Source organism: Macaca fascicularis, chromosome 5 (genome assembly GCF_037993035.2).
Source record: "Macaca fascicularis isolate 582-1 chromosome 5, T2T-MFA8v1.1".
Taxonomy (NCBI): domain Eukaryota; kingdom Metazoa; phylum Chordata; class Mammalia; order Primates; family Cercopithecidae; genus Macaca; species Macaca fascicularis.
In genome coordinates this window covers 2,790,098-2,804,198 of record NC_088379.1, presented here as the reverse complement: position 1 = coordinate 2,804,198, position 14,101 = coordinate 2,790,098, and the positions used below count along the sequence as shown (strand labels likewise).

The following is a 14,101-nucleotide window of genomic DNA, read 5'->3' as shown; positions in this document are numbered from 1 at the left end:
ATAAGCTTCCTTGCTGAACACTAGTATTTTTCAGTAATTCTGAGAATTTCTCAGTTATCATCTCCACCCTTATTCTGCTTCTCTTTGGGGACTCTGATTACTGGTGGCTAGACATCTTCACTGCATCCTTCAGGTCTCAACCTCTCTTCCGTGGCCCATCTCTTTGTTTCTTTGAGTTACATTCTATAGAATTCCCGTACTTCCTTCTTGCAACTCACCAGTTCTCTTTTCAGCTGTTTATTCTGTTTCATCTATCCATTAAGCTTTTCCAGAAAATTATGTTTTTGTTTCTAGTTTTAATTTTTTCAAATCTGAATGATCATTCTTTAGAGTATTAATCCTTAACTTCCAATTTCAAACTTTTACAAAGTTTCTTTAAGCACAGTTAACATAGTTACTCTATATTCTTTTTTGAACACTTAAATGTCTTTGTTATGTGATTCTGTCTATTGCTTCTGCTGGCTTTCAAATGTGCTGTCATGAACCTTGTGTTTTATGACTTTTTTTACTGTGAGCTGCTCATTTGCGGGGATTTTATCTATTTGAATTCTCTGAAGTCAGACTGAAGACTTCCGGAGGTGATCTGCATGCTACCTGACTTTACCAGCAATCTTGGACCACTGTAAAGCAACTTCCACGCTTGGGCTGTTTCATACCACACCAACACTTATTCAGACTCCAGCTCATGTGGCAGCTGGCTGATAGCTACCAAGTCTCTGGGAAGTTATACTCCCTGCATCCCCACCCCGAGGCCATGAGAGCTGCAGATCCCTGCTGTCCCTTTCAGTGCCCGGAGTTTCCACTTCAACCTTACTGAGGGTGTTGTCACTTACAGTCCCGGCATTATGTGCAGACCCCATCCTGGGCTAGGTTGTATCTTGTTTCCGGGATCAGAAGAAATCCCCGCAGCAAATGCTGACTTTCAAGCCCATGTATTTCTCAGGATTCCAGCTTTCAACTGGTTTTTCACCACTACAACTTATTCCCTTTCATGCCATCTCAGTTATACACTTTAAAACATTTCATCTTTGTTCTGAAAGAGAGTTTTGCTCTTGTTGCCCAGGCTGAAGTGCAGTGGCACAACCTCGGCTCACTGCAATCTCCACCTCCCAGGTTCAAGCGATTCTCCTGCCTTAGCCTCCCGAGTAGCTGGGATCACAGGCGTGTGCCACCATGCCTGGCTAAGTTTTTGTATTTTTAGTGGAGACGGGATTTCATCATGTTGGCCAGGCTTGTCTCTAGCTCCTGACCTCAGGTAATCCAACCACCTCGGCCTCCCAAAATACTGGGATTATAGCCGTAAGCTACCACGCCCGGCTTATTTTTTAATTATCTAGTAAATTCAGTTGTTTCCCTTGAAGGAAGGAATAGTTAAGGCTATCTAGTCTGCTGGACCCCTAGAAATCAATGTGGATATTTCTATGTGTAAAGGAAGTGAAAAAAGACACTGATCAAACAGCTTCAGAGTATATGCATTTTTTTCAAGCCACAAGAAATTCTTTTTTTTTTCTTTTGTTTGGTTTTGTTGTGTGTGTGAGACAGTCTCGCTCTGTCACCCCAACTGGAGTGCAGTGGCACGATCCTGGCTCAATGCAACCTCTGCCTCCCTGGTTCAAGCGATTCTCCTGCCTCAGCCTCCCAAGTAGCTGGGACTACAGGTGCCTGCCACTATGCCCGGCTAATTTTTGTATTTTTAGTAGAGATAGGGTTTCATCATATTGGCCAGGCTGGTCTCGAACTCCTGACCTCAGGTGATCCGCCCGCTTCGGACTCCCAAAGTGCTGGGATTACAGGTGTGAGCCACTGCACCTGGCCTCAAGCCACAAGAAATTATTTCTATGTAAACTGCTAGGAATTTGCTCTAATAATCAAATTAATTTTTGTCAGCTTCATAAAACAGTGTCCTACAGTAACTATGTGAGGAGGCACAGACCTCCCCAGCACTTTCTGGAGAGCAGCAGCAGCTCTCTTCACTACCAGAGTCTCTCTGGGCACCAGGTTTAGGTGGGCTGGACAGCATCCTTCTTAACCTGAGCCAATGTTCTTGTAAAAGACAGAGGAGGGGCTCTGGATTTGAACCTCTGAAGGGCGGCAGACTCTCAGGTAGAGATGGGGAGGCAGTGCTGCGAGAGATGCCAGAGGAAGGAAGAGGTACCAGAAGGAAGCCTGGTGGCACTACCCAGTGGACTCAGACCTTGAAACAGGATAACTGCCCCCCACTCCGCCCCCACCCCTCACCCTACCCATTCACCTCGCTACCTCTTCTCAGAATAGATACCTCCCCATGGCTTGGTGCAGTGAAGCTTGAGGAAGGCTGTGAACCCCCTGAAATGACTCACAATATATGTATGTAATTTTTTCTTTTCTTTTTGAGATAGGATCTCACTCTCTTGCCCAGGCTGGAGTGCACTGGCTCACCACAGCCTCAACCCTGAGCTCAAATGATCCTCTTGCCTCACAACCTCTTGAGTAGCACGCATCATCACGCCTGGTTAATTTAATTTTAAATTTTTTTGGTATAGATGGGGTCTCCCCATGTTGCCCAGGCTGGACTCAAGTTCTTGGGCTCAAGCGATCCTCCCACTTTTGGCTTCCCAAAATCCCAAAATTACAGGTATGAGCCACTATGCCCAGGCTATATGTAAATTTTTCCAAGAGGGTCCATCAACTTGAGAATCAGATAAAGACCAATGCCGGTGCTTACTATATTTGTTTCAAAATGTAGTTTTACCACTAAGAAAGCACCCAAAACTAGATGCTCAGCCCTCTCGCCATGTGATGCCCTGTACCACCTCTGGACTCTTCAGAGTCCAAGTCCCCACCTGCAAGAAGGCTCTACCTATCTACATGGGTAGATGTGGCCCCTCAAACTTGGACTTCTCAGCCTTCCTAACCGTAAGAAATAAATTCCTTTCTTTATTTAAAGAAAGAAAGCACCTAAAACTAGCACCCAAATACACGTAAGTATTATTTAATAATAAAGTTTAAATGATGATGAAAAACTCCACAGACGAATAGTAACAGTCAAGGAAGCTCTGAGGGCTTATCTCTGGGACGCATGGTCTCCTTCCAAACCACGGGGGCACTGAGGCTGTTGAGAATTGACCACAGCGTACCCGTAACCATATTTCTATACCATGCTCCTTCCACCCAATATGGTGATTCCTCTTTTGAGGGGGCCAGACCCATCTGTGTGTCTCTCTTGTTACGACTGCCAGATCCCCATTGGCAAGGATGGGGACAGGGCCTGTCTTGAGACTGCAAGCAGATCCTTAACTCAGTGCTGGCTTATTGGGTGAATGCATGCATGCATGAATGAATGAATGCCACTGGGCTGTAAACAAGTTGTTCTCTACAGCCTTCACGCTCTTCATGGGCATTTCACCTAATAACAGCTCTGTCTACAGCAACAAAAGAATGAACAACCTAAGTAGGACACTGGAGATTTCTCTGTCTCCTTATAAAGGCACACACAGGTGCTCCCCTCAAACTGCCCCATGCCTCATTCCCTGGGCCTCAAGGTCCTCCAAACGGTACTTCCATGAGGTGACACCTGGTTATCAATCCACCCAATGCTCTTATCCAGTGGCAAAGTCCAGAGGAAAGACAAACAGGTCCTCTCCCACAGAGGAGAGGGGCCTATGACAGTGTGTGGGGGTGCGACAGCGAGGTCAGCATATAAGCATGAGAAGCTTCCTCCTGCCACATGCTTCTCTTCTCTTCAGTTCATCCAAACAGAAAGAAAAACACACGTTTTCTCTCTTACCAGAGTGCCAAGGAAGGTGCTGATGGAGCGTGCAGCCTGGCAGAGGGCGCCGTACTCCTCAAGCAGGAGGGAGATGAACTGGTGCGCTTGTGGCGGACCCTGCAGGCCAGATGGTGCCTTCACCTTGGCCGCAGCCGACAGCTGCCGGAGCAGGCGGACCTTCATCTCTAGCACGTACTCTCGAGCTTGCTGTTCCAGACGCTGGTACAGCTGGTAGGGGTCCCTCTCGCAGAGCCTACACAGAGAAGAGGGTCACCAGGGCCTGCCCACCAGGGCCCGTGGGTGCTGTGATGTCAGTGGGCATCTTTTCTGAAGCCCTTCAACAGGTGACCACCTCTGGATGATCACACAGTCATCTTCCTCATAACCACCCGTGAGAGGCATGATCACCCCACCTAATGGATGGAGAATCCGGGGCACAGAGTGTCACCAGGAACTAACAGGAAAAGTGACATTTATTGAGTTTCTCCTGTACAGCACAGTTCATGCACATGCACTAATTCAGTTTGCTGCGTGTAGTGCCTGCTTTACAGATGGGACATTTTGGCCCACACAGGTTGGGTGAGTTGCATGAACTCACACAGCTGGAAGAGCACGCTACCACCTCTCAGCAGCTGGCCCCAGACGAACACGCTCAGACACGAGGCTGGGGACAACTCCGTTAAAGGCTTATATGTTAACAAGTAAAAAGCACTGATCCCAGTAGAGGTGCCACCTGGCTGCAGATCTGGGGCAGCCTGCTCTTTCCTTCTTTCTACAGGCTCAGTGTACAATCCAAATGGGTTTGTAATAGGCTTATCAAAAGAGGAAACTTTAGACACAATTTATCCTTTTTTAAAAATTATCCCACCAAAAAAGCAATAAAGGTGTGTAAAATAAAATTTGTAGGCTGAAGGCTGGGCGCAGAGGCTCACACCTATAATCCCAGTACTTTGGGAGGCCGAGGCGGGCGGATCACGAGGTCAGGAGATCAAGACCATCTTGGCCAACACAGTGAAATCCTGTCTCTACTGAAAACAAACAAACAAACAAAAAAACCAAAAAATTAGCCGGGCGTGGTGGCGGGCACCTGTAGTCCCAGTTACTCAGGAGGCTGAGGCAGGAGAATGGTGTGAACCCAGGAGGCGGAGCTTGCAGTGAGCCGAGATAGCGCCACTGTACTCCAGCTGGGCAACAGAATGAGACTCTGTCTCAAAAAAAAAAAAAAAAAAAAAAGGAAATTTGTAGGCTGAAGGGTAGGAAAAAAATAATACATGTCCCATGACTAAGCCACAAATGCAATGAACATTTTCATGAATTTCCCTCCAAACTTTGGGATAATCCATTTTTTTATTGACACAAATATGTGTATGATAATCCACATCTTGAAACTTATTCTACAGTACTGGCATTGCTATGGTTAAATTTAATTGTATTTTAATCCAGGAGCCTCTAGATGGAAACCTAAAACCGTTGATGTAATAACAAAAATTCATCTACAACCCATCACCAGGAGAAACCAGTTTGAGTTCATCACTCTAATAAAAATGAGTTGTAAAATGTATTAAACTACAGCTCCTGGATTTTACATAGTAAATCCTTTCACCTTCTACATACCATATTATGTCAAAAGAAAAGAAAGTTGTCACCTGTTCTATTTTTAAATTGCCATACTACCTAGCTAGGTTGTAAAAGACAAGTGCCAAGTAAAATCTTGCAATGGAACATGTGAAGCCTTATGGAAAATGTGGATTAAAAAATAGTGTTGATGGATGGGATTCCTATTATGGTTAGTACATTTCAGATAGACATTAATTTTTTTGAGTATGACAATTGTAATTTCAACTACTAGTATAAAAAACTGTCCTCTGAAATAGAACGTATTTCATCTGCTAAAAGAAAGCCACAGAAGAGTCAAATTTTGACAGAGACAACCAAACTCAGAAGCAGACTGGACACCGGACTGTTCTCTAAGCATGTCGGACTTACGTCCCTTTTATTTATTTATTTATTTTTTGGGGGGGTCTATTTCTGTATTTTATAAATTTAAGGAAATAACCATGTGATAATTTCGCAAACAGATTTTTTTAAGTTATATAAAAAGGAGGCAGCGAGGCTGGGCGTGGTGGCTCACACCTGTAATCCCAGCACTTTGTGAGGCAAGATCGAGACCATCCTAGCTAACACGGTGAAACCCCATCTCTACTAAAAATACAAAAAATTAGCTGGCGTGGTGGCGGGTGCCTGTAGTCCCAGCTACTCGGGAGGCTGAGGCAGGAGAATGGCGTGAATCCAGGAGGCAGAGTTTGCAGTGAGCCAAGATTGCGCCACTGCACTCCAGCCTGGGTGACAGAGTGAGACCCTGTCTCAAAAAAAAAAAAAAAAAGGAGACAGCGATATGCTGAAGATGCTATGGAAGCTCATTCGCTAACTCTCACATACATTCAACAGATACTGGCACATCAACCACACACTGGCTGCTACTCTAAGGTACTGAAGTTGCAACGTTAATGATCTGTGAAGTCATAGGTTTGATGTGAAGGTTATACATTTTTTCCTAATACTCACTAGGAAACCTAACTTCCTTTGTTGTTTTTTTGTTTTTGTTTTTGGAGACAGGGTTTTACTCTGTTGCCCAGGCTGGAGTGCAGTGGAGCAATCCTAGCTCACTGCAGCACTGAACTCCTGAGCTTGAGAGCTGCTCCTGCCTCAGCCTCCCAAGCAACTGAGACCACAAGTGTGCTTCATTACACCTGGCTAATTTTTTTATTTTGTGTAGAGACAAGTCACTATGTTGCCCAGGCTAGTCTTGAACTGTTGGGCCCAAGAAATCCTCCCAAAGTGCTGGGATTACAGATGTGAGCCACCATGCTTGGCTGGAAACCTAACTTCTAATAAAAGCACATACCACAGAGAAGGACCTCTTGCAATACCAGTGGCTCGCAGGTCAAACCCTGAACATACTTGGCTGAATTCAATGAGTTAACCTAATCTACGGCTAATCACTATCCTTGCCTCCAGGATAAAATCTACCGCACAGCAAACATCAGTTTATAAAACTCCCGGCTAGGCACAGTGGCTCACGCCTGTAATCCCAACACTTTGGGAGACCGAGGCGGGTGGATCAGAAGGTCAGGAGTTCAAGGCCAGCCTGGCCAAGATGGTAAAATCCCATCTCTACTAAAAATACAAAAATTAGCTGGGCACAGTGGCAGGCGCCTGTAATCCCAGCTACTCAGGAGGCTGAGGCAGGAGAATCACTTGAACTCAGGCGGCAGAGGTTGCAGTGAGCTGAGATTACAACCACTGCACACCAGCCTGGGCGACAGAGTGAGACTCTGAGGGGAGGGAGGAAAAAAAAAAATCTCTCCCAAATGTGATGCATTCAAAATGTGAGAAAGAAACCCAAATGAGAATCAACCCACGAAATAGCCATCTCAAATCTGTTGCTTTCATTTGAAACATTTCAAAAAACATAAAAGGCCGGGCGCACTGGCTCACACCTGTAATCCCAGCACTTTGGGAGGCCGAGACGAGAGGATCATGAGGTCAGGAGATCGAGACCATCCTGGCTAACACGGTGAAACCCTGTCTCTACTAAAAATACAAAAAATTAGGTACAGTGGCGGGCACCTGTAGTCCCAGCTACTCGGGAGGCTGAGGCAGGAGAATGGCGTGAACCCGGGAGGCGGAGCTTGCAGTGAGTCAAGATTGCGCCACTGCACTCCAGCCTGGGCGACAGAGCAAGACTCCGTCTCAAAAAAAATAATAAAAAAATAAAATAAGGCCAAGCGCGGTGGCTCAAGCCTGTAATCCCAGCACTTTGGGAGGCCGAGACGGGCAGATCACGAGGTCAGGAGATCGAGACCATCCTGGCTAACAGGGTGAAACCCCGTCTCTACTAAAAAATACAAAAAGCTAGCCGGGCGAGGTGGCGGGCGCCTGTAGTCCCAGCTACTCGGGAGGCTGAGGCAGGAGAATGGTGTGAACCCAGGAGGCGGAGCTTGCAGTGAGCTGAGATCCCGCCACTGCACTCCAGCCTGGGCAACAGAGCAAGACTATGCCTCAAAAAAATAAAATAAAATAAAATAAAATAATAAAATAAAAATACGTTACATCGCTGGGCACAGTGGCTCACGCCTGTAATTCCAGCACTTTGGGAGGTCAAAGCAGGTGGATTACATTTGAGACCAACCTGACCAACATGGTGAAACCCGTCTCTATTAAAATACAAAAATGAGCTGGGCACAGTGGTGGGCACCTGTAATCCCAGTTACTTGGGAGGCTGAGACATAAGAATAGCTTGAACCTAGGAGGCGGGAGTTGCAGTGAGCTGAGATCACACAATTGCACTCCAGCCTGGGTGACAGAGCAAGAGTCCGTCTCAAAAAAAAAAAAAAAAAAAGTTACATCAAACTATAAGGAAGAATCAAAATTATGGCCACCTCAAATTCTGTGTGGTTACTGAGCATAAGGTATCTGCTGAAGAACAGCTGCGGCATCAAGACAAACAGCCACACAGCCAGGCACGCCTCGGCTGTCTCGGCCTCATGAGCCACAGGCACATACACAAGCTACCCAACCTCACAGAGCCCCATTTTCTCACTTTGTAAATGGGCTAACTCCGCCTTTCTCCTTGGGTTGATAAAGGCAAGAGTGCTTGTAAAAGTACTCTGCATCATCCGGGGCACAGGGGGACTCAGAAAGGCAGGTATTATCATCAGTCTTCACACAAACAAGTGACAGAAACATTTCTTGTGTAATTACACAGGCAATAGCGTTTCATCGGAATCAGAAAAATTCAAGATGTCTGGCCTAGGGGGCTCGCTTTTGCCAGTCCATCTGCTGCAGACTCAACAGGCACCAAAGGCTGAGCAAGCCCAGCTGAGCACTGTAAGGAAAGCCCATCCTGAAAGGAGCGGCTCCAAGCGCAGCGGGCAGGGCAGGGGTTTGCACAGGGCCAAAACAGGAAGGGGTGGTATGTACCGATCCACGAGCTCCTTTACTCCCTCCTTGTCAGGCACCAGAGACTGGTCCTGGTCATCTGCCAGCGGGGTCCCTGCCTGGCGGTAGATGCAGCGCACTGTGTAGCGCACTTCTGACCAGTAGTTCTGCAGCTGCTGAGGTTCCCGGTCCGCCTCTGCCGAAATTTCTCTGTGAGACAACACAGGAAGGTTAGAAACTCACCACAATCTGCTGCCCTTCCTCACCTAGCACATTGTCCTCAGAGGACCTCCCAGACTCTTGTACCTTGCCCAGCTCCCAGGAGCCAGCAATCAGGGTGATGGCATCCCCAGCACAGCTCCCAGGGTGCACTCTGCGTAAGAGCTTAGCCACTGCACAGATGACAGGAGCATCTGTGGCTACTGTCCATAATAAGGGTACCCACATCCCCACTGCTGATCTGGCCTTCACCTCCAAGGTACCTAATGGGCAGCCTTGCCCCCACCCTTTGACCCCCACTTGGCTACATGCATTCCTTCCTGAGCCAGAGCACAGAGCATTTTTAGATCTGCTCCCGGGCTTGGCATGGTGGCTCATGCCTGTAATCCCAGCACTTTGGGAGGTGAAGACAGACTAATTGCTTGAGTCCAGGAGTTTGAGACCAGCCTGGGCAACATGGCAAAGCCCCATCTCTACAAAGTATACAAAAATTAGCTCCACATGGTGGTGCGCACCTGTAGTCCCAGATACCGGGACTGAAGTGGGAGTAGTCACTTGAGCCTGGAAGGCGGAGGTTGTGGTGAGCCGAGATCACGCCACTGCCCTCCAGCCTGGAGGACAGAGCCAGACCCCGCCTCAAAAAAAAAGACGAGCTCCTGGGCTCTCCCCTCAGCCACTCAGCGGCAGCCAGTCAGGCTCTCCCCGCTCACTCCTCTCATTCACTGAGGCTGCTCTTAGATTCTGATTATTTAAGGACTCCTCCTCTTGTTGTGAGGATGCTTCCTAGTGCCAGTTCCTCAAGAGCGGGAGTTTTTGTCTTACTCATCTGGTTCTTTCCCACAATAGCGAAGCAACTGCCTTACTCTTGTTGCTGTCTGTCACATTAGCCCAGTTTCTCGGTCCAGCTCCAATATGCAGGTCTGCATGTCACTGTGGACAGGTGTGAGCAACGTGGCACACACGTCACATACCTGCGCTCACTGCAGGCCTCGCACGAGCATGCGGTGTCCGAAGGCAGCGTCTGTGCACCCAGAGCGAGCCTCCCACCACTGCCGGCCTCCGGCTGGGAGCCACCAAGCGAGGAGTGAAGAAGAAAATCTTGGCTCTGCTTTAAAAAGAGAACAGAATAGACCAGTTATGTTAAAATGTTCAAGGCATCAATTTTTTATTAACTGCTCAGGAAAATGCCTTTTAAAAACTGTAAAACGTAGACATTGAAAAGAAACTATCTTGGCTGGATGCAGTGGCTCACATTTGTAATCTCAGCACTTTGGGAGTCTGAGGTGGGTGGATCACTGGACAACATGGTGAAACACCACTGCTACAAGAAATACAAAAAACAGGCTGGGCGTGTCGGAGCCTGCCTGTAGTCCCAGCTACCCAGGAGGCTGAGGTGTGAGGATCATTTGAGCCTGGGAAGTTGAGGCTATAGTGAGCCGTGATCATGCCCCACTGCACTTCTGCCTGGATGACAGAGACACTGTCACACAGACACATGCACACAAAAAGGAAACAATTCGGCTGGGCATGGTGGTTCACACCTGTAATCCCACCACTTTGGGAAGCCGAGATGGGAGGACCACTTGAAGAGCCCAGACGTTTGAGACTAGCCTGGGTAACATAGCAAGACCTCGTCTCTATTTAAAAATTTTTTAAAGTATAAAAATTAATTGATATTAAATTTAAAAAGGAACAGTTTTACTCCCAGTGTCCTAATCATCACACATGATGATCACCTCAGTGGGCACCTCTGGAAAGTGACATATGCCCACGGTCGCCTGAGACAGCACTTGGTAGAAACCTAGTGACCTCTCTGAGCCTAGCATCAAGCAGCCGGGGCAGAGGCCTCTCCGTCCTGGGGAATCCCACAGCCTGCACTGCCTGCTCTGACTGAGGAACAAGGAGGCTTCAGAGAACACTTGGCCAGGCACGATGGCTCAGGCCTGTAATCCCAGCACTTTGGGAGGCCGAGGCAGGCAGATCACCTGAGGTCAGGAGTTCAAGACCAGCCTGACCCACGTGGTGAAACCCATCTCTTCTAAAAATACAAAAATTAGCCGGGCATGGTGGTGCTCGCCTGTAATCTCAACTGCTCGGGAGGCTGAGGCAGGAGAATCGCTTGAACCTGGGAGGCAGAGGTTGCAGTGAGCCAAGATCGCGCCACTGCAGTCCAGCCTGAGAAACAGAGAGAGACTTTGTCTCAAAAAAGAAAAAAAAAAAAAAAAGAGAGAGAGAGAACACTGGGCAAAGACTTTCCTATGTCCCATGCCCAACAGTAAGCACCAAAAGGATTTCACCAACAACAACTAGAGAAACACAACATAACCTCAGGTTCCTCCTCCCGCTCAGTCACCCACCCATCCGGCACCGGGGCTCCTTCTAGAACAGGTCCTGAGAAGGACTCTGCTCCTTGGGAAAAGGGGCACAGGTCTCAGAGCTGAGGGTGCCCACAGGGTGATGCAGGGTGCTAGAAAGGCTTCCCCAGGCTCACGATAGGGGCTGCCAGCTCCATAATTATTGCGTTCCCCTGATCCCCACAGCCTGAGGAAGAGAATCACAGTCACAAGAGAGACTTCCAGAAAGGAATTCACCTAAGTCACGAGTATTGCACTATTCCCACTCTGGTTCCCACAAGGAAAAGTGTGCTCTCCTTACTAACCCCTCCCCCAATCAAGCATGAAGCCACTGAGACAAGCCCTCAGAGAGACAGGTGGTGGCCTATGGCAAGGAGCCTGGGGCTCACCCTGGGCTGGACTTGGCCAGGTCTGTTCAGAGGCCTGCACCACCCCAGTCTGCTGCTGAGCCAAGCACAAGGAAACTCCCAAGGGCCTGTGGTGGGTGCTGTGGAGTTGGGACACAAAGACACTGGGGCAGGCCTCACAGAAAAGACCCTGCAGCAGAAGAGCCTGAGCATTGCTAAGTGGGCAGAGGATTAAGACAGCAGGGGACCTAGCTCAGCTGCCACCAGCACACAGAAGGGCAAGAGCTTGTGTCATCCTGAAAGAATCCCACCCCAAACAGGTCCTGCTGGGAAGCTGACCCCAGAATTACACCACGAGGGAGGGGGGGCAGAGTGCGGGATGGCAGTGGTAGGGGGAGGGGGGCAGGCTGGTTGTGCCACACAGAGTCTCAACCAGACAGTCCAGCATGAAGTCCCTACCGAGGTCTCAAAAGTGCCCAAAGGTCTGAGGTTTTGCTCTGTTCTGAATGTTTGTGCTCCCGCCCGACCCTGTTCATTAGTTGAAATTTTAACCCCTAAGGGAATGTATCAGGAAGTGGGGCCTTTAGGAAGCGATTAGGTCATGAGGACGGTGTCTTTGTGAATGGGATTAATGTCCTTTTATAAAGGAGGCCCCAGAGAGCTGCCACATCCTTCCACCGCATGAGGACAGCGAGAGGGCACCAGCTATGAACCAAAGCTCAGCCCTCCCCAGGCACCAATCGCTAGCACCTTAATCTTAGACCTTCCAACCTTCCAGACTGTAAGATATAAATGTCCGCTGTTTATAAGCAGCCCAGCGCGTGGTATTTTGTTGTAGCAGCCTGAGCACACTACAGCAGCCTCCCCCAAGAAAGAGCCAGCAACCACTGGGCCACCCATTAGGACCACAGACCTAGTGCTAGTGGGCCAAAAAGAACCCGAGACAACCCAGAAGAGAACAAAGACCCCCAAGTCTCCACTCCAGAGCCCCTTCTCCATCCTGGAGGAACTGGGCAGGCATAAGGAGGCAGGACATACACCACCGCCTCCGCCCATGGGGACTCCTGCCACCACTTAACTTGAGGGGAAGAGGCTTTGGATCAATTAGATGAGACATACAGGTTTTTTTGTTTTTGTTTTTTTGGGTTTTTTTTGAGACAGGGTCTCGCTCTATCACCCAGGCTTGAGTGCAGTGGTGCAATCTCAGCTCACTGCAACCTCCACCTCCCACGCTCAAGCAATCGTCTCACCTCAGCCTCCTGAGCACCTGGGACCATAGGCGTGCGTCACCACGCCTGGCTAACTTTTTGTATTTTTGGTAGACACAGGGTTTCACTATGGTGATCAGGTTGGTCTCAAACTCCTGAGCTCAAGTGATCCACCTGCCTTCGTTTCCAAAAGTGCTGTGATTATAGGCGTGAGCCAACACGCTCAGCCATATTTAGGTTTTTATGTAGACTGGACCTGAGTACCTGAAAATGAGGCTACTCCCATACCAAAAGTGGCTGGAAGGCCATGGGGTTCTGATTGATGAGGCATGGTAGGACAAGAAGAGGGCAGTGGTAGAGGAGGCTGTTTCCTAAGCGGGTCCGTTCCCTTCAACAAGCAAGGTTCACAGTCTCCTCCATCCCACAGCCATCTAACAGCAAAGTTGTCCACTCCACCTCAATCCTAAATACCTCCACAATCCACTCATTCTTCCTCCGCTGCTTCTAACCCAGTCTAAGCCATCATTACCTACCTCTTGCCTGCACAGCTGCACTGCCTCTCTCTAGTGGCACACTTATTTCCACAGGTACCTGCTAATCATGCATTCTCCAGGCAGCAGCAGAGTGACATCACAGAGCTCCCAACATAAAACCTCTGTTCTCCTTAGGAGCAAACACTGTATCACTCCTCTGTTAACACAGAGGAGCACTGTAACTGCTCCTCTGTTATCACTTAGGAGCAAACACTGTATTTCTTACCACAGCTTTCAAGGCTGCTCAGGTCAAAGTTCTGCTTTTAAGTCACTGCCCTCGCTCCCTTTGCCTCGTACCCTTAGCCCATGAGCCTCTGACTGGCTTCTGGTAGACTGTAGAGTGCTGTCCCATGAGGTAGGCCTCAGCAAAAAGATCACCTACTCAGGGAGGCTGGTTGAGCCAACTGATTTTTTTGCCTCTCAACTCCAAATCTACCCTTCTTCACCACACTTACAACAAAGGAGCTGCACCCTATAAACATTTCTCCTCTGCCAGCAGGTAGGTACAATCTGTGGTCGTGTGGGTGGAAGGTGCTACAGGGACACTGAAGAAGGGGTCTCCCTCCAGGTTCCTGTGCTTTTCTCATCTTGCTCTTACCCCGAGGCAGCTCCTCGTCAGTGGTGTGCAGGGGACTGAGAGGCAAGCACTCTCCAGCACTCAGTCCCAGCACCTGCAGGACCTCAGGGAGCCTCTCTGCTACCCAGTGGGGCATAACAATACCCCCTCCATGTCAGGGCCTCTTCCAAGTTT

The 14,101-nt window shown here is 48.7% G+C and overlaps 1 protein-coding gene across 18 annotated transcripts in view; it reads right to left on the bottom strand.

The window, feature by feature from the left end:
- Positions 1 to 14,101, bottom strand: part of FAM193A (family with sequence similarity 193 member A) — a 199,896-nt gene that overhangs the window by 100,528 nt on the left and 85,267 nt on the right. For 10 of the 18 annotated variants that reach the window (XR_012434560.1, XM_065544685.2, XM_074039248.1 and 7 more), the window contains 3 exons: positions 9,880 to 10,016; positions 8,732 to 8,899; positions 3,767 to 4,001 (listed from right to left, as the gene is read on the bottom strand). Coding sequence is in view for 17 of the 18 variants with exons in the window: in XM_065544685.2 (XP_065400757.1) it covers positions 3,767 to 4,001; positions 8,732 to 8,899; positions 9,880 to 10,016 (540 nt within the window). In the remaining variant the exon portion in view is untranslated. The remainder of the gene's footprint in view (positions 1 to 3,766; positions 4,002 to 8,731; positions 8,900 to 9,879; positions 10,017 to 14,101) is intronic. The other 8 variants (XM_074039246.1, XM_065544687.2, XM_074039250.1 and 5 more) reach the window with 1 other exon arrangement.